Genomic DNA, 26,191 nt, shown 5'->3' with positions numbered 1-26,191 from the left:
TACTTTTTAAAAGCATAAAAAAGCAATTGGCTAACACACTCATCAAATTAGGTTTCCATGAGAAACTATAGAAGGTTTTGTGTGTGCATGCGTGTGTGTGTGTGTGTATCACACCCCAGTAGAATACCCTTCTTACTGGGTAGAGCAAGTTGGCCTTTAATTGTGTAAAAAACATTCATACTTTGATATTATGCCAAAAACCTTGATCTTTTGATGGAGTCCCCATTTCTTTTATTACTTTGACCTAGTGGCTGGGTTAACTGCCAGCTTGAGCCCAAGTTTACCATTTTGTAGGGTTGACCTAAATCATCCCCCAAATGAGCTAAAAGCTTGGTTGAGAAGTATAAATTCAATAAATTAAATAATAGAAAATTTGAAAAGGAAATGAAGTATTGTGTATGAATCATTTCATACAGAAGTTATTTTTATCGAAGTATTTGTTTTCCTTAGAGCACTTGTATGTGATAGAATTAATTATGTATTAAATTCATAGCTCTGCAGCAGAACAACTAACATTAATGTACAGATTTCTTGATGATCTGTGCTCACTTAAGATATCCTTCCAATAATCTCACTGCAAGGATCTTAATTGCAAAGCCATGTTTTATTTTTAAGTATCAAAGAATAGTTTTTGATGTATTTATTGTTACATTTTAGTGAGAATTTAAAATTGTAAGTGAAAAAAATTCTGTTTACTGTACCCAGTGTTTATCTCAGCCTTGAAACAGATAAACAGACAAAACCCTGTATGTTGTTCAGGTATAATTTTTGCAACTCTTGATCTGCTAGAGAAGGAAATAGTTTAGAGTCAGAAGGGATTATAAGTATAAAAGTCAAATTATTGGATTGGTAGTAAAAAATTGAACTGTCTATTGAATAAGGTAGTTTACCAGGCAAAATATATTTGTTACGTGACTATCTTTTAAAATATGCATGCTAGCTAGCCACATTACTTGTAGAGTATTGGTGGCAGATAATTATAGATTTTTAGTATCCAGTTGTTGTAAGGATTTATAATTTATAGAGAAATAATTTAAGTATCTCTGATTGTTTTGTTTCCATGTGTTATTTCCATGAAATACAGGATGATTTTATGTTTCATGTTAGGCAAAGTAAGAATGAATAAATTCTTTATTGGACTATTAAATATTTGATTAATTTATTTAATTTTCACATTTCTTTTTGAGCCCACTCAAATGAAATTCCATAAACAAATATTTCTGTACTAGATTGAGTGCAGGTTTTTATATGTCACTTGAGCCTCCCTCATTTTGTATTACTGAAATTGATTAGAGAAAAAGTCAGTCATGCTGAAGAACGTCAGAAAAAAACAAGATGTTTTTTCTACATAGTATTTATTTTCTGTGAAATCTTGTCATTACAGTTGCTTAACTACCAAAAATTATTGTAAGTCAGGCATTTCTTTTGAGATACTAAGTATAAATCCAAAGGAAGACAATACTTTTGAAAATATTTTAATACTGACTAAAGCATTTATAATACTGCAGCATTTATAATACTGACTAAAACTTTATTTTCCTGTACCTTTTTTTTTTTTAGTCTACTTGACCATGATGAAACATTTTCCCTTTCCTGTGTTAAGCAGATTATTAAGGGCTTAAAGCAAACATAAATTTAAAGGAACATGATCTGTAAATGATATGTACTTTTAGAAAAATCTGTTGCATTGTTGCTTTTGTGTCTCGTTTCTATTTACCAAATCTTGTATATCTTCTGGCAGTAAATCGTTACTGTTCATATATCCATGGCTGTGCCTTTACTGATGCACTGCTCTGATACCGCCCTGGGAGCCAGGTACTTACCCTGGAACATTCATCATAATTTTCTAAAAATAGTCTTTTAAAGGATATCTTAGAATTTGTTTTTGTTAGAGCTGGATGCAATCCCATGAAAGAGACCATCAAAGTGTGATGTAAATATACACAAAAACAATCACCAAGAGGTTAAATACTATCCCAATAATGCCTAGCACAGTCAAGACAGATTCTTCCTTTTCTTCTTTTTCTTCTTGCTTCTTCTCATCTTCTGCTATAGTGATGACGGGAGTACCCATTTTCCCAGAAAAACCTCTTGGTCTAGAGAAAAAGAAAATTGTTTGTGAAAAAAATCTCTAGGAAAGATATCTTTGAACTGTACAAAGAGGTAGCAAATAAATTTACTATACTTGTTTTGTTGCATAATTTTTCAGTGTATAGTTCTATTTTACTTTGTTGAAGGTGGTGGAAAATGATAAATTTTAGTAGAATTTCAAATGTATTATCATTTTTACAATTGGACAGAATAATAGAAAATATAATGAGAAGGAACATATTAGATTCTGCTATTTATGTATTTTGGCTCTATATTTAGTAGCTATAAATTTATTTAAAAATTTTTATGTTTATTTAACTAAGTCGATGTATTTAATGTGAACTGTAGTTTATGCCTAATAATGTTATATATGATCACCACATACTTTAGCCTAAAATAATGAAATTACTAAATGTCTCAGTTTATTTTTTATTTTTTTGAAGTATAGTTGATGTATACATAAAGTCAGGTATACAATACAGTGACTCACAAGGTTATAGTTATTATCAAATATTTGCTCTAAGTGTCCGAGCTTTAAAATAATTAAAGAGAAGTGTTTCTTACCCTACATTGCATCAGGAATAAATTATTCTCAGATATCCTGCATTAGTCCACAGTAGTGATGAACGGATCTTTTCTCTTCATGGAGAACTTCTGTTTACACTCAGAAAAAGAAGTTAACAAAAAACCTGGACAAGTTTCTTTTTGAAGATAGCACATATTCTCAATTCTCCAGAAGGGGTGGGTCTTTTCCATTAGTCAACTTGTGGTAAATTTCACTGTTAACTATTTGGTAGAAAGAAATAGCTTCTGCTGGTAATAAGCCAAACAGTAAATGTGTTCCGTTTTTTCTTAGAATTATTTTTAGCTTTTATATATCCTGAATCATATGTTTCATGAAAAAATGGCTAATATTTATTTCTTATGAAATTCCTGTCTGGTCAACCTTTAAGCTTACTCTTCTGTTTCTTTTCAGCCACTTGAATATCCTTTCCCCCATTGAAATGTTGTTTCAAATAAAGAAAATGAGAATTTTATTCTTTTTCCTACTACTAGTTATTACTTTCAAATAAGAAATTTTCTCTTACTGGAATAATTATAGTAGTGTCACACACCTGTATCTGTAGTTGTTGATGATAATTCCGAGATATTTTTCAAGCATTGCGTAATTCAGCAAACAGCCACATCTGAGGATCCAGAGGATAGTGACTTTGCTTGCTTGGTGGTAAGCAGTAACACTGAACATCCACTTGGCACTTACTGAGTGAACAAGTTGCTGGAGGCCACCCTTGCAGACATGGCATTGCATAACAGCGTTGTGCCCCTGCTCTTCTCTGTCAGGCTGGTCACTTTAAATCCTGTAGTAACAGTGAAGTGTGCTCTGTGGAAAGACATCTAACGGTTTTCAGATGAAGCTCTGCATGGCAAAAAATAGGATTAAGGAATTCAAGATTGAAATACTTGGTGTGTTGTGTACTCATTTGTATTTCATTAAGAGTTTGTTACATTTATTGCTTCCTTTTGTTCACTGAGAACTCATACATACTAGTTTAAAAGCGCCTATCTTAATTAGCTTAAATTTGCTCTCCCTTCGTTTTCCAGACTCTCTTCTCTGGGGATATTCAGAAATAGGTTTAAAAAAACCATGAATAGTGTAAAATCAGATATAACCATGTTCCAGGTTTCAGACACAAACATAGATTGCCAGATGCATTAATATCTGGGTGGAATTTGACATTAAATTGAGTACACTTATTTATGTAACTGATTATTGTCAAGAAAAATGCTTATATATAAAAACTTTATAGTTTAAGTTTAAAATGCATATATAAGAATGACATTAATTTAAAATTCTTTGTAAATCAAACACAATTTTATGTCTCATACTGTTTTTACTATTCACAATTACACTGTCCATTGCTGTTACCCTTCCTCCACAGCTTTTGCTTCCGTCCCTCCCTGATAAGAAGCAAATGTTTTCTCCTTCCATAATTTAAGATTCCCAGCTGGAATCTTAATCTTAAGTAATCTTCCCACTGCTAATTTAATGGAGTAAAATAAACACCAGTAGAATAAAAGGAAGTTCCATGTTTCATTCATCTTAGAATTATCTTATTTTCTTATGCCCATTTATTTCCAGATTTTTTTTTAATTAGACACACAACCCATTTTTATTGTAGTAAGAAATATAAGTAAAAAGATCACATCACTTAGTCCCACTGTTAATCAATTCACATCTAGTGTTTATCTTTCCATATTATTTTTGTACACATACATGGGTATAAGTATTTTTATGTAAATATGATCACACTCTGAATACCTGTCTGTATCTTATTTGATATGTATATAGGTCTCTGTCGTCAAGACTGCATAACATATCCTGCTGGATAGATGCACCAAAATTTACTTAATTCCCTGTCAGTAGACATTTTTGTTTAATCTAAAGACAATGTAAGCAAGACCTAAAACAATATCTTTGTATATCTCTAGCATAATTATTTCCTTAGGATAAAGTCCTAGAAGTGGAATTGCAAGATCTAAGAGATTGTAAATATTTTTAAGGCTTTCCAACATTGTCTTTAAGCTGCATCTAGTATATCTTGCTTCCAAACACATTCCTCTGTGTAGCCAGTGCCCAATCCACAGCTTTCAGCCCAGGTGAAGATGGCCAGGATGCCCCAATCAACACTCCTGCCCAGCCTGTCAGCTTTCAGGTAGTTGAGCAGCTGAGGCATGACCTGGAATTCAGATATTCTCTTGGCACCACAGGGACAATCTGGAATATCCTTTTTTTTTTTCTTTTTTAGGGCCACACGCAAGGTATATGGAGGTTCCCAGGCTAGGGGTGGAATCAGAGCTACACCTACACCACAGCCTCCAGCCTACACCACAGCCACAGCAATGCATGATTTGAGCCACATCTGCAGCCTACACCACAGCTCACGGCAATGCTGGATCCTTAACCCACTGAGCAAAGCCAGGTATTGAACCCTCAATGTGTCATGGTTCCTAGTCGGATTCATTTCTGCTGCACCACGATGGGAACTCCATGGAATATCCTTTTCTTGAGGGATATTTTCACTGGAGATCCAGACGGGGCAACTTGCCCCTCTGCCATATCTAAGAATCTGTCCTGCGTTCAAGGGATGTTTTAGTTTTAAACTTCTGGAAAATTCCATCCTCCCTAGATTCATGCTTTGCCTTAGAATCCAATTCTTCCTCAGGTGCTTCACCCATGCTCCCTATAATCTCTGATTTGTCATCTTTTTCTACAACTTCAGTGTAATCATTTTCTGCTATTACAATTTCAAATTCTGGAAAAAGGGAGTTGTGGTCTGGAACTGTATTGTCCAAATTCTCTGTTTGTTCACAAGCCTGCTTATGTCTTAATCTCCAGTCCAGTGCCTGATGCTCCTTACTGCAGTAATGTGCCTGGTGATATCTGGAGCACATTTTGGGACCTAAGCACCACAAACTCTGCAGAGATGAGCAACCAGACTTGAACTGGAAGCTCAGGGATTCCCTGTCTGGGAGAGGCTCCTCAGAAGGTGGTTCATGTAGTAGAAGTCATTTCTCCTGGGGAGCTGATTGCTAAAAACTAGGGGGCTGATGACCCTGTTCTCGCGTGGCTGTGGGGTAAGGACGCTGAACTGTAACCACTTGATGCAGGTCCCAGAACTTTGTCTCTTTGGAGAAAGAGTTTGGGAAAGAGACTCAGGGTAGTGAGGCAATGAAGTGTTTATTTCAAGAGAGAAGAGAGGGAAGATAGGTGCAGAGAAAATACAGGCACAGGCAGGCTGAGGTGGTGGGGAGGTGGTTGCGGGGGAGAGAGGAAGAAGTATTTCCAGACTGTGAAGTTTTTTTTTAATATTATCAACCATACATTTTGTCACACACACACCCACTTTGTACTGAGTTGTAGACTCTCCTCAGCTTTATAGCTTTATTCTTGTAATGGAGAGGTAGCTTCTCTTTTTGTGGTTTTTCTTGTTTTTCTTGTTGTTCTTACTTGTATTCTTGTATAATTTTATCTAAAATCCTATAATTTTATGTAGTTTAACTTTTAAATTAAATTGAATATTAGACTACTGTTTTAAAAATTAATATCCCAGCATTTTTTAAGTGGAAATTCCCAGGCTAGGGGTGGAATCAGAGCTACACCTACACCACAGCCTCCAGCCTACACCACAGCCACAGCAATGCAGGATCTGAGCTATGTTTTATAAAAAATTGAGCAGCTCATGGCAACACCAGATCCTATTTCTCTATTCTTTACGATAACAGCTTTATTGAGGTGTAATTTGTATGTCATAACATTCCCCTGTTTTAAGTGTACAATTAAATAATTTTTAATTAAAAAAAATTGAGCAGATAGTACATATAATCCCCCTCTTCTCATACAGTATCCCATTACTCCATCTTTCATTAGTGTGGTACATGATACAATTGATGAATTAATAGTGATACTTTTTTTTGAAGTGTAGTTGATTTACAGTATTGTCTTAATTTCTCCTGCAGAGCTCAGTCATTCAGTTACACATATGTATACATTCTTTTTCATATTTGTTCCATTTTGGTTTATTACAGCATATTGAATATAGTTCCCAGTGCTGAACAGTGCAACCTTGTTTATCCATTCTCTATGTAATAGTTTACATCTGTTAATTCCAAACTCCCAATCCATCCCTCTCCCATCTTTTTCCTCCTTGGCATCACTTGAGTCTGTTTTCTATGTCTATGAGTCTCTTTCTCTTTCATAGACAAGTTCATTTGTATCATAGTTTAGATTCCACATGTAAGTGATATCATAGGATATTTGTCTTTCTTTTTCTGACTTAGTTTGATAATCTCTAGGTCCATCCATGTTGCTATGAATGGCATTATCTCATTCTTTTTTATGGCTCAGCAGAAACAAATCTGACTAGTATCCATGAGGACACAGGTTTGATCCCTGGCCTCACTCAGTGGGTTAAGGATCCAGTGTTGCCTTGAGCTCTGGTGTAGGCCGCAGCTCCAGCTCCGATTTGACTCCAGCCTGGGAACCTCCATATGCTGTGGATGTGGCCCTAAAAAGACCAAATATATGTATATGTATGTGTATATACACACACACACAACACACACACACATATACATATATATACACACACACATATATACATATATACACACACACATATATATATATACACACATATATATAAAACATATTTAATATTATATAATATTGAAGCTTAAAGGTGCCTAGAAATTTCATGCCATATTAAATTTTTTCCCATACATAAAACACTTTTTTGTCTTTTTTAGTAAATCATGTTAGTACTTTTTTTCTAAAATGATGACCTTTGAGTGACATATTTTAGTGGTTATGTGTTTGGACTTTAGAAGGGGAAGACCTGGTTTTCTTTGTTTTTTAAAGTATCATGATTATTCCCTTAATGTGTAAATTTGTTTTCTCGTTAAGCAGAATCAGCAGGAAAGTGGTATTAGATTAGAAGTCTAGAGATTTCAGTTCTTTTCTGAGTGCTTTTTTGGATGCTTAGGTGACAAACTTTAGTACTTGGTGTTAGTTACCTGTGATGGAAGGCATTATAAAAGTTTTATAGTACTCTTGATTAAGTGTCACTAGTTACTGCTTCTAATTAATACACATGTCATTTACATTTGCCTAAATGTATCAAAATTTCACATGAAGCCATATTTATAGGAGAATTATATCTAAAATTGATGGGTTTTTTTTCCAGTGAATTGATGTTAATGTAGTCATAGAGTCATTTCCTGGGCTTCTTACTTATCAGTTTTAGCAAGAAAACTGGAGTTCCCATTGTGGCGCAGTGGTTAACGAATCCGACTAGGAACCATGAGGTTGCGGATTCGGTCCCTGCCCTTGCTCAGTGGGTTAAGGATCCGGTGTTGCCATGAGTTGTGGTGTAGGTTGCAGACGCGGCTCGGATCCCCGTTGCTGTGGCTCTGGCGTAGGCCGGTGGCTGCAGCTCCAATTCAACCCCTAGCCTGGGAACCTCCATATGTCGCGGGAGCGGCCCAAGAAATAGCAAAAAAAAAAAAAAGAAAACTCACCACACTATTTATAATTGCTATTTGGGGATTAATAATCAGTGTACTATGATTTATACCTTTATCCATAAAAGTTGGCCAATGAGAAGCTAAAGCTTTACTTAAATTCATTTTACTTAAAATATCCTATGTCTAGTTATTTTTTTTAATTCTTTGGATCAATTATCTAAGAACATTTTAGATTTAATTCTCCAGGGTCATTGTCTTTTAATAAGAACACAATATTGTCCCAGTTATTTTGTTGTAAAAACAATATTAGTATTAATTTTTAATCCCATCGATTATTATCTTGACAAAATATCTGTTATTAAACCTCTAAGACAGTTTTTGTGTATACATAATAGCCCTTTGTCATTTTAATGTTTGTAATTATTAATATGATTTAGCATACAATTTATATTACTGCTTTTCTAATGTGAGTATATACGTTATTAACTACTTATAAAAAGCCATGCTTTGTTATATTTGGTTTTATTTTTCTGGCAGTTGAATGTTGCACAACAGTGAAGTGTAGATTAGTTGAAGGTAGTAATTGTAATATGGGCCCTAAATTGTGTTCATAGAACTCCAAAAGAATGTAAGAAAAAATAGCAAATTCTGAGGAAAGGCTGAACTGTACGTTATTTAATAACATTGGGAAATAATTTTTATTTCTTAATGAATGTACGCTCTAAAATATTAAGTGTTTTCCTTATTTTTAAGGATTTTTACCTAGAGAGAGTATATAATAATGCTTGTTACTTTTTATAACTGGGACAAGATCGTGGCTTAATTGTTTTTGTGCATGTGCTTATATTTTAAGTTATTTAAATCATCTCTGTGTTATCAAGTTATTATGATCTAATACTAAATTATCCTATATTTCAATAAAATACATACTGCATGCCATATACTCTCATAAACAATTTCAAAACAGTTCATATAGGTATATGATGAAAAGTAATTTATCCTAGCATTGCCCTGCTTTTTGATTATACTGTGTTCCTATATAGTATAGATAACGCTTTTTTAAAATACTGTAACCCCCTTCCCTTTTTTTTTTCATCATACCATGATGCTTCCTGAGTTGTCCCGTATATAACCCTAGTCCTTTTCTACATAAAACTACCATTACTTGTTTATGGTTAATTGCTTTCTTTTTTTTTTTTTAATGACTTCACCCACGGCATATGGAAGTTACTGCCCACATCACAGATCTTTTAACCACTGCACTGGGCCGGCGCTTAATCCCACGCTTCCACAGTAACGCAAGCTGCTGCAGTTAGATTCTTAACCCCCTGTGCCATTGTGGGATTTCCTATAGTTAAATTTAATATTCTATATCTATCCAGTTTTATCCAGTACATGTATGTATCCCTTGTTTTGAAATAAATCTGAAACAAAATACGCATGCTGTTAGAGATTTTTTTTTTCTTTTAACATAGCTGTGGCTATGCTTAGGTGTGGCTCTGTGACACCTACAACTCCTAGAGAAAGACCTATCTCTGGATAGAACCCATACCTACATACTTCTCATGGTTTGTTTGTATAAACAGAATATAAAAAATCTGATGAAGGCACTAACCAAGAGAATTTTTCCCTATGATGGAAATGTTCTATGTCTACACAGTCCAGGCCAGACTTCTGTGGTAATTGATCACTTGAAATGTGGCTAATACAATTGAACAGAACTTACTTTTTTTAAAATTTTAATTAAATTTAAATAGTCATATGTGACCAGTAGTTACCATACCGGACAACTCAGGAAGCACCACAGGATAATGAAAAGCTCTAGGTGTCATTGCTGGTCTTGCTGTCTTCTATTTAGCTGCTTGTGCAACTTACTAAATCTCAGTTTCTCATATACACGGTATGTAATGCTTTCTCCAAAGAGGAAGCACATATAGAACCATCATCATATAGAAAGAGGAGTAGATGTATATTTTCCAAAGTGAGACACATGAAGAAAGAGAGAAATGGTCAAAAGAGACCATAGCCTTATCAAGAATGTTTTATTATTTGTCAGGATAATAGGTTTGAGATGTTACTCATGTATGTAAAATTAATGTTAAGAAATTCTTTTTTTTTCCCCTTAAGTATTCCTACATAGTTCCTCAGTTATGATAAAGGAATGAATGATATTTGAGAATGTGTTTACGTAAATGTCATCTTAATCTATTTTTTGTAACCTAATTCACTCAAATGTAGATATAGGAGACAGATTCACTTTACCCTTTAAGTGCTACATAGGAGAGAATGACTTGGATATGTTGTTGTATATTTATCCTTTTTATTTTGCCCTTTGGTGCTTCCAACTCTCGGTGTTAAAAACAGTATTATATCAGTCATCCTTGCTTATAGGTTTATAGTAAGAAGTGATATTGCTAATTCATAGAATATGGGCATTTTAAATAATGCCAAATTTAGTTATCACTTTGCATGTCTACCTGTTTATGGAAGTCTAGCTTTTCCAGTGTATTAATTTTGTGTTTTATGCCTTTCGATTAGTAACTTTGGATTTTAACTTGGATTTCCTAAAAACTATAGTGTACTATGGTATCCTATAAAATTATAGTAAATAGTGATATTAGATCATGAGTTAGAAAAGAAGCCTTGGAGTTCCCGTCGTGGCGCAGTGGTTAACGAATCCGACTAGGAACCATGAGGTTGCGGGTTGGTCCCTGCCCTTGCTCAGTGGGTTAACGGTCCGGCGTTGCCGTGAGCTGTGGTGTAGGTTGCAGACGCGGCTCGGATCCCGCGTTGCTGTGGCTCTGGCGCTCTGGCGTAGGCCGGTGGCTACAGCTCTGATTCAACCCCTAGCCTGGGAACCTCCATATGCCGCGGGAGCGGCCCAAGAAATAGCAACAACAACAACAAAAGACAAAAAAAAAAAAAAAGAAAAGAAAAGAAGCCTTATGTATATAACCAAGTATGTATGGAAATTTTATATATGGTAAGATGGAGGGTAATATTTCAATGAGGAAAGAATGGGCATTCATACTTTTTACCCCTGTCCTCTGCATCATTGAAAGGGGTAAAACAAGGGCCTATTGCTCCATAAGTCTGAACAGGCTCACTACTGTCATCAGGTCATCAGCACTAATTTTATTAAGCCTTTTATCTCCTTTGATCACTTGCCAAACCCAGTCAGGAATTCCTAGATGATGTCTCATTTACCCCACCCACCCGGTACTCCAATCCCAGTATAGTTCTGTGGGCAGTGAGACATGATACCTGACTAGTATAAATGAGGATGCGAGTTCGATACCTGGCCTTGCTCTGGGGGTTAAGGATCCAGTGTTGCTGTGAGCTGTGGTTTAGGTCGCAGACGTGGCTCAGATCTCTCATTGCTGTGGCTGTGGCGTAGGCCAGCAGCTGTAGCTCCAATTCAGCCCCTAGCCTGGAAACTTCATATGCCACATTTCAGGTGTGGCCCTAAAAAGCAAAAAAAAAAAGGGGGGGGTAACATTCTCAACATTATACCTTTGAGATAAACTGTGGTTCATATAATTCTATTTTGTCTAAGATACAATGGCTTCAATTTAATTTTTAAAATATTTTTCCATGTCATGCTGATAAATGTATTTACTGTCACAATGTATTATCTAGACTGTTTAATCATTTTTATATGTAGTATTACTAATTAACTTAGTTACATTTCTTACTATCTCCCCAACTGTATGCCTTATTCAATATTTTGTTCCCTAAAAGTGGTTATTATACTGGGCACATTGGTTCATAAACATCCTCATTAGTGCATTTACCAGCTAACCAATTAATCTAAAGATCTAAGTAGAAGCCAGATTGCTGTGAACTTACTTTTATATTGTACATGTGGTCATTTTATGCTTGTCTCCTCTTCTTACAGTTCTTGACATGGCAAGACATGTGCCACTCTATCGAGCTCTGCTGGAATTGCTCCGGGCCATTGCTTCTTGTACCTGCATGGTGCCCCTATTGTTGCCTCTTTCTACAGAGAATGGTGAAGAGGAGGATGAACAGTCAGAGTGTCAAACTTCTGTTGGTACCTTGTTGGCCAAAATGAAGACCTGTGTTGATACCTACACCAACCGTTTAAGGTACCATACTTTGTTCATTTCCCTTGACCTTGGCTCTCAGAATTTTTTTTTAAATAACTTTGTGGGTTTTTTTTTTAAATGATACAAAGAAATTAAACATACATATGCACAAGCAGTAAATAAAACTGCAGAGAAAAATATCCACCAAAACCTACACTCAGAAATGTTTAATCACAGTGGCTTATCAGACATCTCCCTGTGCAGCCTTATAGCTATAGATATCTAGAGTTTTTCTTAAATGCTATCACACTGTACCTATTATAAGCCAGTTTTACCTCAATATTAAGGCCAAAGACACCTTCACTGTCAGTAAGTACATATTCTGGTACTGTTCTTAATACTTCTGAATATGCATTATGTACAGATACTGTATTTTACTTAACCATCTGTTAGTGAACATTAGGGTTATTTCTAATTTATAATAAGCTTTGACATGCATCCTTTTTAGGACTTGTAAAAATCTCTGCAGAGTAGATTCATAGAAGTAGAACTGTTGGGTTTATGGATTACTACTGTTTCATTTTGATACATGGTATAAGTCACGCTATAATGTTTTTTAGAATGCGGAGGATTTGGTATTTATTTGTTGGGTTTATGATAAAGGTAATATTGATCTCCATGGAAAGTTGAATTTTTAAATAAATCTTTGGTTTAAGTTTATATCCCACTAGAAATCAGATGATGAGGTCTGTTATCAAAAACTCTAAGAAACCTTTTCCTGGTAACCTCTTTCAGTCTCTTAGAAGAATCTGTTCCAGTGGTCATCAGTTTTACTTAAAGATGGCCTAATTCTGATGTTTACGTAAACATCAGATGTTTATATAAACATCAGAATTAGGCCAGAGAAAGTTTATTACTTTGTTAGTGGTCTTTTTAATCTGTTAATCTTCTTTACTGTCATAGTTATTTCTGCCTGTTCTCACTTACTATTCAAGAACCTAAAAATTGAGAAACAATATAGTCAAGCAGTGGCAGAGAATTGGTCGTTAGAGGAACAGTTTTTGTCAGTCTTTATTTTTCGGAGAAAAATCAACTTCCCAAACTATCCAGACTTTGTTAGTTTTTTGTTCTCTCATCATCACTTTAAAAACTAGTGGTTACAGAGTTACCATTTTGGTGCAGTGGAAATGAATCTGACCAGGAACCATGAGGCTGCGGGTTCAATCCCTGGCCTAACTCAGTGGGTTAAGGATCTGGCGTTGTGGTGAGCTGTGGTGTAGGTCAGAGACACAGCTCGGATCTGGCATTGCTGTGGCTGTGGTGTAGGCCAGCAGCTGTAACTCCGATTCTCCCCCTAGCCTGGGAACCTCCATGTCCCTCGGGTGCAGCCCTAAAAACCAAAACCAAAAAACAAAAAACGAGTGGCTTACTGCCAGCAGTAAGAATCATAAATTGGAGAAGAGATTGAGAAAGAGCCAATTGGCAATGATATAAAAAGCTGTAGGTTCATACCCTTACCAGAGAAGGAAAATGTAAAGTTATGTTTTCTTTGATAGTGTGAGATTTTTTTCTACTATAGAGAAGAAAATAATATTATCTTTGGTTCTTTCATTGTGGCAAAAATCTTTCTGATAACCTAGGTAGCTAGCGTAGTTATATAAAATTAATGTGGCATCATAATTGAACTGAAGGTCTGGTTTTCTAATTAAGCTAATGTTTCATCAAGAAATGTTTAATTGAACTTCCCATTCTCTGCCCTGGCCATCTGTGTTCCTTATTCCTATACAATAAACATGTAGTTTTTGACAAGGAAATTAATATAAATTGCACACAATTTTGAAATTGCCCTGGTGTATTTTTAGGGGGAATCTTACCATGTGTTTCTGTACCTTATATTTTTGTGTTTCAAGATATAACTAAAAATTTAAAATTTAGGAAACCATGAGTGTTTTTCCCCCAAGAATATTTTATTTTGCAGATGAAAAATTGTGTAAAGATTTGAAATGCTGTTATAATTATGGCTTTGGTTAAAAATAATATCACAAATTTATGTTACTGAGAAAATAAGACCATTAAAATAAGAATAACTTAGAGTTCCCACTAAGTGGGATGGAGTGGGTTAAGAATCCAACTACAGGAGTTCCTATTGTGGTTTAGTGGTGAACCCGACTAGTATCCATCAGGACTTGGGTTCGATCCCTATCCTCACTCAGTAGGTTAAGGATCCGGCATTGCCGTGAGCTGTGGTGTAGGTTGAAGATGCTGCTCAGATCCCAAGTTGCTGTGGCTGTGGTGTAGGCCGATGGCTGCAGCTCCGATGTGACCCTTAGCCTGGGACCCTCCATGTGACGCAGGTGTGGCCCTAAAAAGATTAAAAAAAAAAAAAAAAAAAGGGAATTCTCTACAGTTGTTCAGGTCTGCGGAGGAGCGTGGTTGTTCCCCTGACCTGGCACAGTAGGTTAAAGGATCCAGCATTGCTGCAACTGTGGCTCAGATTCAATTCATGACCTGGGGAACTTCCGTATTCTGTGGGTGTGACCATTTAAAAAAAGAAGAAAAAAAGATCATAATGACTGTTCTCAGAGCTTATTTCATTTTTTATTTTATCTTTACAGAGACCCTGTGTGGTAACTATCTTTAACAACTATTTTACTGATGAAGAAACACTGATACAGAGTTTCATATTAGGCTTTGAATAGGCTTCTTAGTCAAGATCCTCATGATATGTAATATAGGCTCCGTTAGAAAAAGAAGCTAGCAAAGACATACGTGTTAGAACATTGCTACTTTCCTTTCAAGATTTGGCAGCTTGAGAATTCATTTTCCACTTCACAGAAAGGGTAAAATCTCTTCCAGCTTCTTGTATTTTTGTATCTTCATTAGAATAGAACTCTAGAGAGTTCCTGTTGTGGCTCAGTGGGTTAAGAACCCGACTAATACCCATGAGGACACAGGTTCAATCCCAGCCTGGCTCAGTGGGTTAAGGATCCAACATTGCTGTGGCTGTGGCTGGCAGCTACAGCTCCAATTGGACCCCTAACCTGGAAACCTCCATTTGCCACAGGGTGCAACCCTAAAAAGGCCAAAAAGGAAAAAAAAAAAAAGGAAAAAGAAATGCAGAATAGAACTCTAATAAAGTGAACAATATAGTCCAGTTTCCAATGAAAGTTATACCCATAGAAGTTGACCTAAATTCAGTTTTAACACTGTTTCAAGATGCAAAGCTTTCCCCTCTCCTCTATCTGCCTACCCCATCCTCAACTGTATTTTTAAGAAACGAACATACTAGAGTGCCCATCATGGCAAAATGGAAACAAATCTGCCTAGGAACCATGAGGTTGTGGGTTCAATCCCTGGCCTCGCTCGGTAGGTTTAGGATCCGGCGTTGCTGTGTCTGTGGTGTAGGCTGGAAGCTGTAACTCCGATTAGACCCCCAACCTGGGAACCTCCATATGCCACGGGTGCAGCTCTTAAAAGAAAGAAAAGAAAAACGAACAAACCTAGGATACTCTGAGAAGAGGATGGTTAAGGCACATCTGCCCTGTTTATATACAACTTTTAGGATATATTTTAGTGCGTTATCATGGTTTGAAGTTACAGGTTTAAAAATAATGTATAGATATACCCCAGCTCAGAATATTTTTACATTATTTTTGTCTCTTTTTCTCTCAGTAAGAAATAGGGGTGAGGGAATTCTCTTGTGCAGCGGGTTAAGGATCCAGTGTTGTCTCTGCAGCAGTGTAGGTTGCTGCTATGGCTCGGGTTCAGTCCCTGGCCTACGAACTTCTACGTGCTCTAGATGCAACCAAAAAAGAAAGAAAGAAATAGAGGTAAGGGTTCTGTGGCTCTGGGCAATTCCTTGGGAAGTTCTGGCCACATCTGCACTCGGGAGTGGGCTAGGAAGTCAGGAAAAAAGGTAGTATAAGAGTGAATAAAGTACGACTATTTAATATAGATTTTTCTTTCTTTTTTAAGTGAGACAGAAGAGTTACTAGTCTATTTATCGTGCTTATGTATCATCATATTGCCTTGGTTTTTTTTATTTTTCTTTTTTTTAGCCAAGCATATACAAAAGGTGTGCAAATTTTTTTCCCTGCAAGTGAAATTTTAACAGTACTCTTTGGTCATCCTAAAGAAAAAATAGATTCTCTATGTAATTTGCAGGTCTCTAGATGATACTCGTGGTTACATATAATGATTTTCATTGAAATTATTTCTTCTGTATGTATTATATTTGAAACTTTTATCTTTTGTGGATGAAAGAAGTTAAAATGTTTTGCCCAAGTCCATAGAGAGAAAGTTTACTGATAGGAGTAATCTAATTGAGATTATCCTATTTTGAGGACAGTGCCTAAACCCAACTAATTTTGGTCTCAGAATTCAAAGAATGATGGATATTATGTAGGTTTGCTAACTTTCCCCCCAAGCCTGAAACTTTCTATAAGAGGAAATTTAAAAATATCATTAAGAAACTGAAAAGAGGAGTTCCCCTTGTGGCTTAGCAGGTTAAGAACCTAACATAGTGTCAGTTAGGATGTTGGTTTGATCCTTGGCTTTGCTCAGTGGGTTAAGGATCCACCATGGCCGCAAGCTACAGCACAGGTCGCAGATGTGCCTTGGATCTGCCATTGCTGTGGCTGGCTGAAGCTCTGGTTCAACCCTTGGCCTGGAAATTTCCACATGCTGCACATGCGGCTATAAAAAGGAAAAGAAGAAACTGAAAAGACAGATTATTTACCTTGTTTTTAATCTAATTTGTGCATTAGAAGTTTGGGATTATATTTAGATAGGTGAAATCTGGCCTGGTCACAAAAGCATGACGGATTTGTTCATTTAACACATGTTTATTAAATGTTCGTGAGAACATAACAAGAAAATTAGGTCTTTCTAAGATACTGATAGATAAATGAGGGAAGCAATAACTACTAGACAGTTTTTATAACACAGTACATAGCATATTGGAAATATAAGATGTTACTGGAGGATCAACCCAGATTTGGGAGCCAAAGAATAAGTAGGAATTAGCTAAATAAAGAAGAACATTTGGGCTGATATAGCAAATGTATTAGTGGTGAAAGAAAGCATTACATAGACATGGAAAGCTAAAGAAGTTTGGTATGCCTGGGTATCCTGTGGGTGGGTGTGGAAAGTGAAGCTAGAGAGGAAAGTGGGAGTTCCAAGAACTTCATACTTCCCTACTCTTAAATGTGATGAGCCATTGAAAGGATTTCAGCAGAGATCTAATCAGATTTGCATTATAAAAAAGATTGTCTTGCAGTGTAGCTGAATAGTTGGGGGTAGGAATTTTTTTAAAAGACTAAATCACCATGAAGACATTTTCATCCTTTCCATCTCTACGATTGAGCTGTTTGTGTCCTCTCCCTGTCCTGCCATTCTGGGGACTGAGGATTTGAGTCCATTGGCATTTTTGCTCTAATATTATGGACTTGTAGTAAGTTAGTTCCTAGGTAGAAATAATACTTTTTGTGTTCCAAATGTTTGACTTAGAAAAGGCAGTAATATGACTCAGGCTTTAAATTACTTATTAAGTACACTATTCTACCTATGTGTTGCAAATTTATCCCTAGGGCTCTCCTTCAATAAAGTGCAATTGCTGTAGGATAAATTGTTCTGGGAACATGGTTTCCTTTGTTAACATTTAAGAATCTGAAATCTGTAATCCCACACAGAAGTTTTCCAGTACTAATCCTACAGGTTATTTACTGACCCAGTTAGGTAGAAAACAATCATTTATTGACTTGACAGAGGCTCAGAATCATTAGCAGAAAATTTAAAGTCTTTTATATTAAGGTTCAGGAATGACAGAGTCAGACTATATTCATGTTTACACATTCTTTTTTTTTTTTTTTTTTTTTTTTTTTTGCTTTTTTGCCTTTTTGCCTTTTGTAGGGCCGCTTCCCACGGCATATGGAGGTTCCAGGCTAGGTGTCAACGGAGCTGTAGCCACCGGCCTACGCCAGACCCCAGCAACTTGAGATTCGACTGCAGCCTACACCCCAGCTCACGGCAACGCTTGATCCTCAACCCAGTGAGCAAGGCCAGGGATCGAACCGCAACCTCATGGTTCCCAGTTGGATTCTTTAACCACTGCACCACGACAGGAACTCCTATTTACACATTCTTATAGAACTTCCTTAAAGCTGTTATCCAGCTAAAGTTGTAGATATGGACAACCTTATACAACAGTAAGTAGGCTTTAGATATAATTTTCCTGGAGCCTTTTGTCTATATTATTTTTGAATTTATCTAAATCTAAAAAGAGTGTTCATGTAATAGTGAGCTTTGTATTAATCTGATTAAATAATCAAACCTTTTCATGGTTGAAAACTGAAGAAAATCTGGAGTTTTCATCATGGCTTAGTGCTAATGAACCCCGCTAGTATCCATGAGGATGCAGGTTTAATCCCTGGCCCTGCTCAGTGGGTTAAGGATCCAGCATTGCCATGAGCTTGGATAGGGTGGTATAGGTTTCAGACTCGGCTTAGATCCCACGTTGCTGTGGCTGTGGTGTAGGGCAGCAGCAGCTCTGATTCGACCCCTAGCCTGGGAACTTCCATATGTTGCAGGTGTGGCCCTAAAAAGAAAAAAAAGAAAACTGAAGACAATTTTTCTTGGTAGAAATTCTTTGTCAGAATAAAAAGCCTTAACACATATAAAGAACTTTAAAATTGTATGCCACCTGTGCTATTAGAATCTTTCTTTACATCAGGTAACTTTTTAAAAAAACCATTTCATTTATTTAAAGAGGAAACTTCGAATTGCAACATATCAGATCGAGTCTCATTTGCTGTAAATAGAAGATACGTGTAAGAGTGACTAAACTAAATTTTAAAAAGTTATTATCTGACTCCAGATCTGTTTTCCACTTTAAAAAGGAAGATTTAACAAATGCTAGAGAATTACTAAAAACTTACTGAGAATTCTTTTTATTGGAAAGGGACTAGCTTTCTCACAATTCAATTCCGTTAATTAACACCATGTTTACTTAATGTTTTCTGAGTCTTTGGGAAACTATTTAATAGGATATATCTTCAAGTCTAAAAGTAGAGACATTTCGCAAATATCAACTAACAAAAGAAAAAGAAAGAAGTGGAAAGGTGTCCATTGAGTATCTCAGTCTCCTCCTCCCTTTTATCTGTGCTTGAGAGAAATTAAAGTTAGCAGAAGCCAAACTAGCCTAGCTTTTTTAAAATGCGGCTACAATTTAGAGTGGTGTGTTGGCTCTCATCCTCATTTTAAGAGTTTTACAAAAAGTAGATGACTTTTAACTTAGCATGCTTCTCTTCTTTTTTATTTTTCACTTTCATGCTCACTACCCTGTGTCCTCTTTTGGCCCTCTTTCTAGTGAAGTATAACAGGTCTGTCCTGCTATTCCAGGATTTTGACCTTTTTTCTTCAACACAGACTTCTTATTTCAGAATACTTTACTAAGTATGGATTTATTATAATTTATATACAGAAGGAAATGACCTTTAGCCTTTCAAAGGGGGCAGTTGTGTTTTAATAAAGGATAACTCAGGTAACTCTTGGGTGAAGGAAGGTATTGGAAATACATCAGTTGGGTTGCCTTCTACAGCATACTCCTCTCAGGTGGTTTGCTGAGGAATAAAATAGGTAAAATCAACATTGCAGCCATATTACCACACGTTAAATACATCCAGAAGCTTCAGTAAGAATGACTGCTTAGAGGAGGAACTTGAGTTGACACAGTAAGACAACACCATAGGAGTGTTTTTTATGCTTGTTAGTTTTGTAATTATGAGTTTTTGCTGTTATATACAATAATATATGGTATAATTATATATGCATGTATGTATCAATGCACACACATGTATCTGAAAAATAGCTTCTGAATTTTAATTTTTTGAAGTAATAGACTCAAAGCCATGTTTTAGATTTCCTTAATTAAAATTATACTTTAATAATAAAATATTGGAGTTTCCATTGTAGCTCAGCGGAAACGAGTCTGACTAGCATCCATGAGGACACAAGTTCGATCCCTGGCCTTGTTCAGTGGGTTAAGAATGCAGTGTTGGAGTTCCTGTCGTGGCACAGTGGTTAATGAATCCGACTAGGAACCATGAGGTCGCGGGTTCGGTCCCTGCCCTTGCTCAGTGGGTTAACGATCCGGCGTTGCTGTGAGCTGTGGTGTAGGTTGCAGACGTGGCTCAGATCCCGCGTTGCTGTGCTCTGGCGTAGGCCGGTGGCTACAGCTCCGATTCAACCCCTAGCCTGGGAACCTCCATATGCCGCGGAAGCGGCCCAAGAGATAGCAACAACAACAACAAAAGACAAAAAGACAAAAAAAAAAAAAAAAAAAAAAGAATGCAGTGTTGCCTTGAGCTGTAATGTAGGTTGCAGATGTGGTTCAGATCCCGCATTGCTGTGGCTATGGCCAGCAGCTACAGCTCTGATTTGATCCCTACCCTGGGAAATTCCATATGCCACAGGTGCAGCCCTAAAGAGACCAAAAAAAGAGAAAAAATTAAAAAATAAAATACAATTATTATCTCTTATGGGTGAAGATTAGTTTGGTGACTGATAATTACAGTACTCTGATGGAGTTAGAATTAATGTAAACCAGAGCACTATTCAAGGAGTAATTGTATTTCAAACATATTACATTCATCTTTCCTGGCAAGATTAACCTATTGACATGTAAAGATGGCAACTAGGGGTGATTTATTGTGATTTGGTCTGTCTTGGAAAAGTTGTTAAATATTTACTATACAGATTACAGTAACAACTTTCTGAAGATGTTAACGTTTTATTATTCTTTTACTTATGATTCTATACTTTTATCATCCACCACCTCTCCTTGTAAGTCCTTTCAAGATTCATAATTTGTAATAATTGTTGGAGTTCCCATCGTGGTGCAGTGGTTAACGAATCCAACTAGGAACCATGAGGTTGCAGGTTCGGTCCCTGCCCTTGCTCAGTGGGTTAATGATCCAGCGTTGCCGTGAGCTGTGGTGTAGGTTGCAGGCGCGGCTTGGATCCAGCGTTGCTGTGGCTCTGGCGTAGGCCGGCAGCTACAGCTCCGATTTGAACCCTAGCCTGGGAACCTCCACATGCCGTGGGAACGGCCCAATAAATAGCAAAAAGACAAAAAAAAAAAAAAAAAAAAAGTAATAATTGTTAAGAGTTAGAATCTAATAGTTAACATGAATAAACTGATTAATATTGCTGTTTGATTATTTGTAAGCATTTATACTAAGGTAAATCAGGGATAACATTCCTTTAGGAAACACGGAAGAACAGGCAAAAGTATATTACTTCAAAACAGAATTTTTACATTCAGTGCTTTCTAACTTGTCTGAAACAAGATTAAAGGTAATTAATGATGAGGATTTTTTTCATAGGGTAATTTTTTAAAAAATATCTATGACATGTTTTGTACACTGGTCTTATTCCATTTTGAAAACATACCTTAACTGTACCTGTAAGTTTAAATGTGATTTTCTCCTTAGGCCATTTTCTACCATCATCGATTGCTTAAAATTTACACAGAATTTGGAACATTTCAGGATGCCATCATAAGGAAATTTTGCACTTTTTTCTTGTTCAATTGAAATTTTTTATAGTAATTTGAAAAAAACGAAAGTTGATATAAATATTGGTTCTGTTTAACTTCATTTGACTCAGTAGTATTAAGTAGTTTATTTATTTTATAGAAATTATTTAAACGCGACCATTAGTGATCACTTTAATAGAAAAATCAAAATCTTCCAAAATAGGAGTTCCCATTGTGGCTTAGTGGAAACAAATCTGACTAGTATCTATGAGGAAGCATGTTCGATCCCTGACCTTGCTCAGTGGGTTAAGGATCTGGCATTGCCCTGAGCTGTGACGTAGGTCACAGATGCAGCTTGGGTCTGTCATTGCTATGGCTGTGGCATAGGCCTGCGGCTGCAGTTCTGATTCAACCCCTAGCCTGGGCCCTAAAAGACAAAAACAAAAACAAAAAGTCTTCCAAAATAATAAAATGTTCTTATTGCTTTGTCTTGTCTGTAGGCACTTATGAAGAATAAAAAGGTTTGCATTTATCCATAAAGGATATGTAGAATTCTCTCCCTTACCTAGCTTTTGAAAACTTTTATTACCATAAGTAATCCATTTTTCAGGTGCTTTCAAGTGTAGCAGTATTGACACTTTTCTTTCTTGCCTCATGCAAAAAAAAGTATCAGCTTTTTATTTATTTTACCCTAAAGGTCTTAATTTCTGGATTTTTTTTAGGTTAGTTTTATAATTTGATGATTTTTGTATTTAATACTTGCTCTATATGGTAGACAAGAAAATATTCTTGTTTGACAAAAAATGAAACTGTTACTTAGCATTTAACATTTAAAAACTTATTAAATAGGTAATAAATCTGGGATTTGGCTCATTAGTCTCCTGATGCCTGTGATATTCATTATCAAAAACTATATATATGAAGAAAGACAAGGTGACCCGTAGTCCAGATACTTCTCTTTTTATACACCATTGCTACCTTTTCCAAAGTTGTTCATTAAACTCTTAGGTCTCATGTTTGTGTAATGCCTAAGCTGATTCCTGAAAAATACTTAGATCAACTGCCAAAATACAGCTTACTCTATTTAAGTGATTAATAAACAAAAGCTCCTTAAAAATTATAAATCAACGTAATATGTCTACCTCAGTAGCATAATTTATAAAATGATAATTTATTCCTTATCAAATTGCGTTAGATGAGCTTTGTTTCAAGACAGTTTCCATGATCTTTATTATTTGACAAAATCTCAAGCAGTCTTAATTGCTAATAAATTTGAAGTCTTTTGCTAATAAGTAAGATTTAGTTTGTAACAGATCTTTCTGAGCACATCGCAGTAAAAGTAACCTGTCTAAAGGTTTTTAGAACTGTAAGGGGAGCTCTTTAGAGTTCATATAGCTCAGATTCCCCTTTTAATAAATGAGGAAAACAAGGTCCATAAATAACTGTGATTTGTTCCTGGTTCTCTGATGCTTAGTGACAGAGCTGTGATAAGACCTCAAATCTAATGTCCCTATCAAGTATATTTATTTACCAGCTCAAACTTAACTTTGAAAGACCAGTTTGATTTATGCATCAGTGAATAATTAGAAATAAGGGAGGTTGGAGTTCCCATCGTGGAGCAGTGGTTAACGAATCCGACTAGGAACCATGAGGTTGCGGGTTCGGTCCTGCCTTGCTCAGTGGGTTACGATCCGGCGTTGCCGTGAGCTGTGATGTAGGTTGCAGACGCGGCTCGGATCCTTGTTGCTGTGGCCTGGCGTAGGTCAGTGGCTACAGCTCCAATTCGACCCTAGCCTGGAACCTCATATGCGCAGGAGCGCCAAGAAATAGCAAAAGACAAAAAAAAAAAAAAAAAAAAAAAAAAAAAAAAAAAGAAATAAGGGAGGTGAACTTGCTTCTGATTTGGCTTTGGAAATTTATATTACATAGAAAAAATTTAATGTTGATAATGAAGTAAAAGTTTTCAGTTGAAAAATTTGCTTTTGATAATTTTTAAAAGTATATATGATACTGCAGTTCTGCATAATTTTTACGATATTTTCTTTTGCTCCTCTTTTTTCATTCCCTTGAAGAATTTTTAAGTTAGCACTATGAGAAGATTTTGAAAGGCAGCATATTAATAATAATCAATGGGTTACTGAGGTCCACTAAGTTACGTAAACTGTGTTTTGTGGCCCATAAAACATGAGCCGGGAGCAACCTCATATCATCACTTAAATGAGGAATGAGTCAGCTTTGCCCATTTGATGTTTTCCTTGCTCAAAAGAATTCATAAAAACCATTCCTCTGAAACTTCCTTAGTTAATTGATGTATATATTTTTCCTCTACTGTCTTTTCAAGCTGATTTGCTGTCGACTTGCACAGATTGGGGTGGTGTATTGGAAATTATTTTCTCTGTTGCTAAAAAGAAGGCTCTTCCCACACCACCCCTATTGTTTTCCATCTCCTCAATTTTGTTACTATCTTATTATGTCTTATGTTTCTAATATCTTTAACTCCCTTGTCAAGAAGAAATTAATGAGTTTATATAGCAATGCTTGATATTTAAAAAATAAGAAATTCCTGTGTGGCACAGCAAGTTAAGTATCTGGTATTGTCACTGCAGCAGCTCAGGTCACTGCTGTGGTGCGGGTTTAATCCCTGGCCTGGGAACAACGTATGTATGCAGCTGGCGCAACCAAAAAAACCAAAAACAAAAACACTCCCACCTATTTATCACTAGTTATTGGTTAACATTTTATTTTAGATTCTTTAAAAAGAAAGAACTTCATAGCAGCTCTGTTAACCTCCATTAAGAATGGGATTTGTGGCATGAGTAACTTAATACTTGAAACTTTTATATATGTGTGTGTATAGTTTCCACTTGAATTGAAATATAATTATCTCTTGTGAAACATCATTTTGTTGCCCACAAAATTATCACATTGTGAAGATATGAGCCTTTCATCTTTTAAATACCATTCTTGGTGAAATTCATCCCCTGCTGGCCATTCCAATGTGTGTTATCTCAAAATGAAGTCAAAGTACAGCCATAGTAGTTTGGTTTCACTTTTGAAAAAGTGTGACTCTTTTCATAGCCTCGTTGGAGCAGGAGCAAAGGCAAATATTTTGTCCGTGATCATCCATGTAGACTTTTCCTGCTGGACTGAATATTTTCTATATCATATTTTCTGTATTTAGTATTTGATAGTTTCACCACAAATTTGAAAGAGGAACTTAATATCAATCAGATAATCTTAACTCCTAGTAAGGACATGCACAAATGACTGTTGAGTGTAAGGTGTTCTAGACATTGAACTTCTCTTCAACAGCGTTAAAGTAAGCATCCTTGATGGCCATTTCCCTTAGCTATCTCAAAGTGTCTTCGGGTGCAGAGGTCATCATATTTTAAAGTAACTAAATTCTCTTGTACAAATACCCAATTCTTTTTTATCTAACTAAGCAATAAGCTTATTTGTTTTATTTTTAAGAGGCATATTTTCTGTCAATTCTCTTATTTTAACTCCTTTAAGAGAGTACCTCTAGGGCTTCAGTTAAGAAGGAATTTCCACTCCAGTCCAGACCCTACTTTTGTTTTCACTGAAAAAAAATTTCCTCTCTCTCCTTTTTCTTCTGCCTCTCAAACCTACAAAATAAAAAAAAAAGGCCTAATTTCTTAGCCAAGGAGAATTTTTGCAACCATATATGTTTTTTTAAGTTTCTTTTTCGATGATCTAGAGCAAGCTCAGTGTTTCATCAGCCTTTTACTTGGTGATGGCAATAGTGATGCCAACATTTATTTTAATGTCTCCTCTTTGCCTCAGTTGGGTTGATCTTTGGTGAAGCATATTATTTCTGGCAACTCTGTTCCATAACAGTATCTAATGCCATTGCTTGTCCTGCAATGTTTAATCTGACCTAGAAATTATTATACTTTTATCTAAATATGGAAATCAAGGTTTTTAATCTTCAAAGCCTTCTCATACCTCTATTTTGAATATTCCTTTCTCTCCTCTTGCTCTTTTATGCTTCCCAAGAAGAAGATTTTATTCTCCACTTTCATTTAAATCATATTGAAAACTAAAACGACACTTCTGCTTGGAGTTTAAGTAAAAACGAAAGGAAATCTAGAATTAAAAACCAAACTTTAGAACTTCCCTGGTGGCTCAGTGGCTTAAGGATCTGGCAGTTGTCACTGCTGTGGCTTAGGTCGCTGCTATGCCACAGGTTTGATCCCTGGCCTGGGAACTTCAGGCATGCCCCCAAAACAAAAACAAAACCTAAACTATAAAACGAGCATGAAAAACATTCGTCTTACCATTTAGTGGTGCATTTCAAGAATTATTTTCATGTTTTCTGTGGCGTTAGAAGCAAATAATTCTCCACAGTAATATTTTTTAAAATCTCTCTGCTTGCTTTTAATTTTTTTTAAACTAATTCCTGACAAAGAGGTTTAGAACTGTGGAGTATGATATGATGCGTTGTTTTATAGGTAAATGTAGACGTTTCATT

General features: G+C 36.0%; 1 protein-coding gene and 1 pseudogene across 1 annotated transcript in view; one reads left to right on the top strand and one right to left on the bottom strand.

Annotated features, from left to right (window-relative positions):
- BIRC6 (baculoviral IAP repeat containing 6) overlaps positions 1-26,191 on the top strand; it is a 256,404-nt gene that overhangs the window by 200,520 nt on the left and 29,693 nt on the right. The window contains 1 exon segment of the mRNA XM_021087656.1: positions 12,014-12,224. Coding sequence (XP_020943315.1) covers positions 12,014-12,224 — 211 coding nt within the window.
- On the bottom strand, positions 1,922-9,947 carry LOC110260070 (annotated as a pseudogene).

The sequence above is a fragment of the Sus scrofa genome, chromosome 3, assembly GCF_000003025.6.
Source record: "Sus scrofa isolate TJ Tabasco breed Duroc chromosome 3, Sscrofa11.1, whole genome shotgun sequence".
NCBI classification, from domain to species: Eukaryota; Metazoa; Chordata; class Mammalia; order Artiodactyla; family Suidae; genus Sus; species Sus scrofa.
This window is presented reverse-complemented; position numbering and strand designations above follow the sequence as displayed.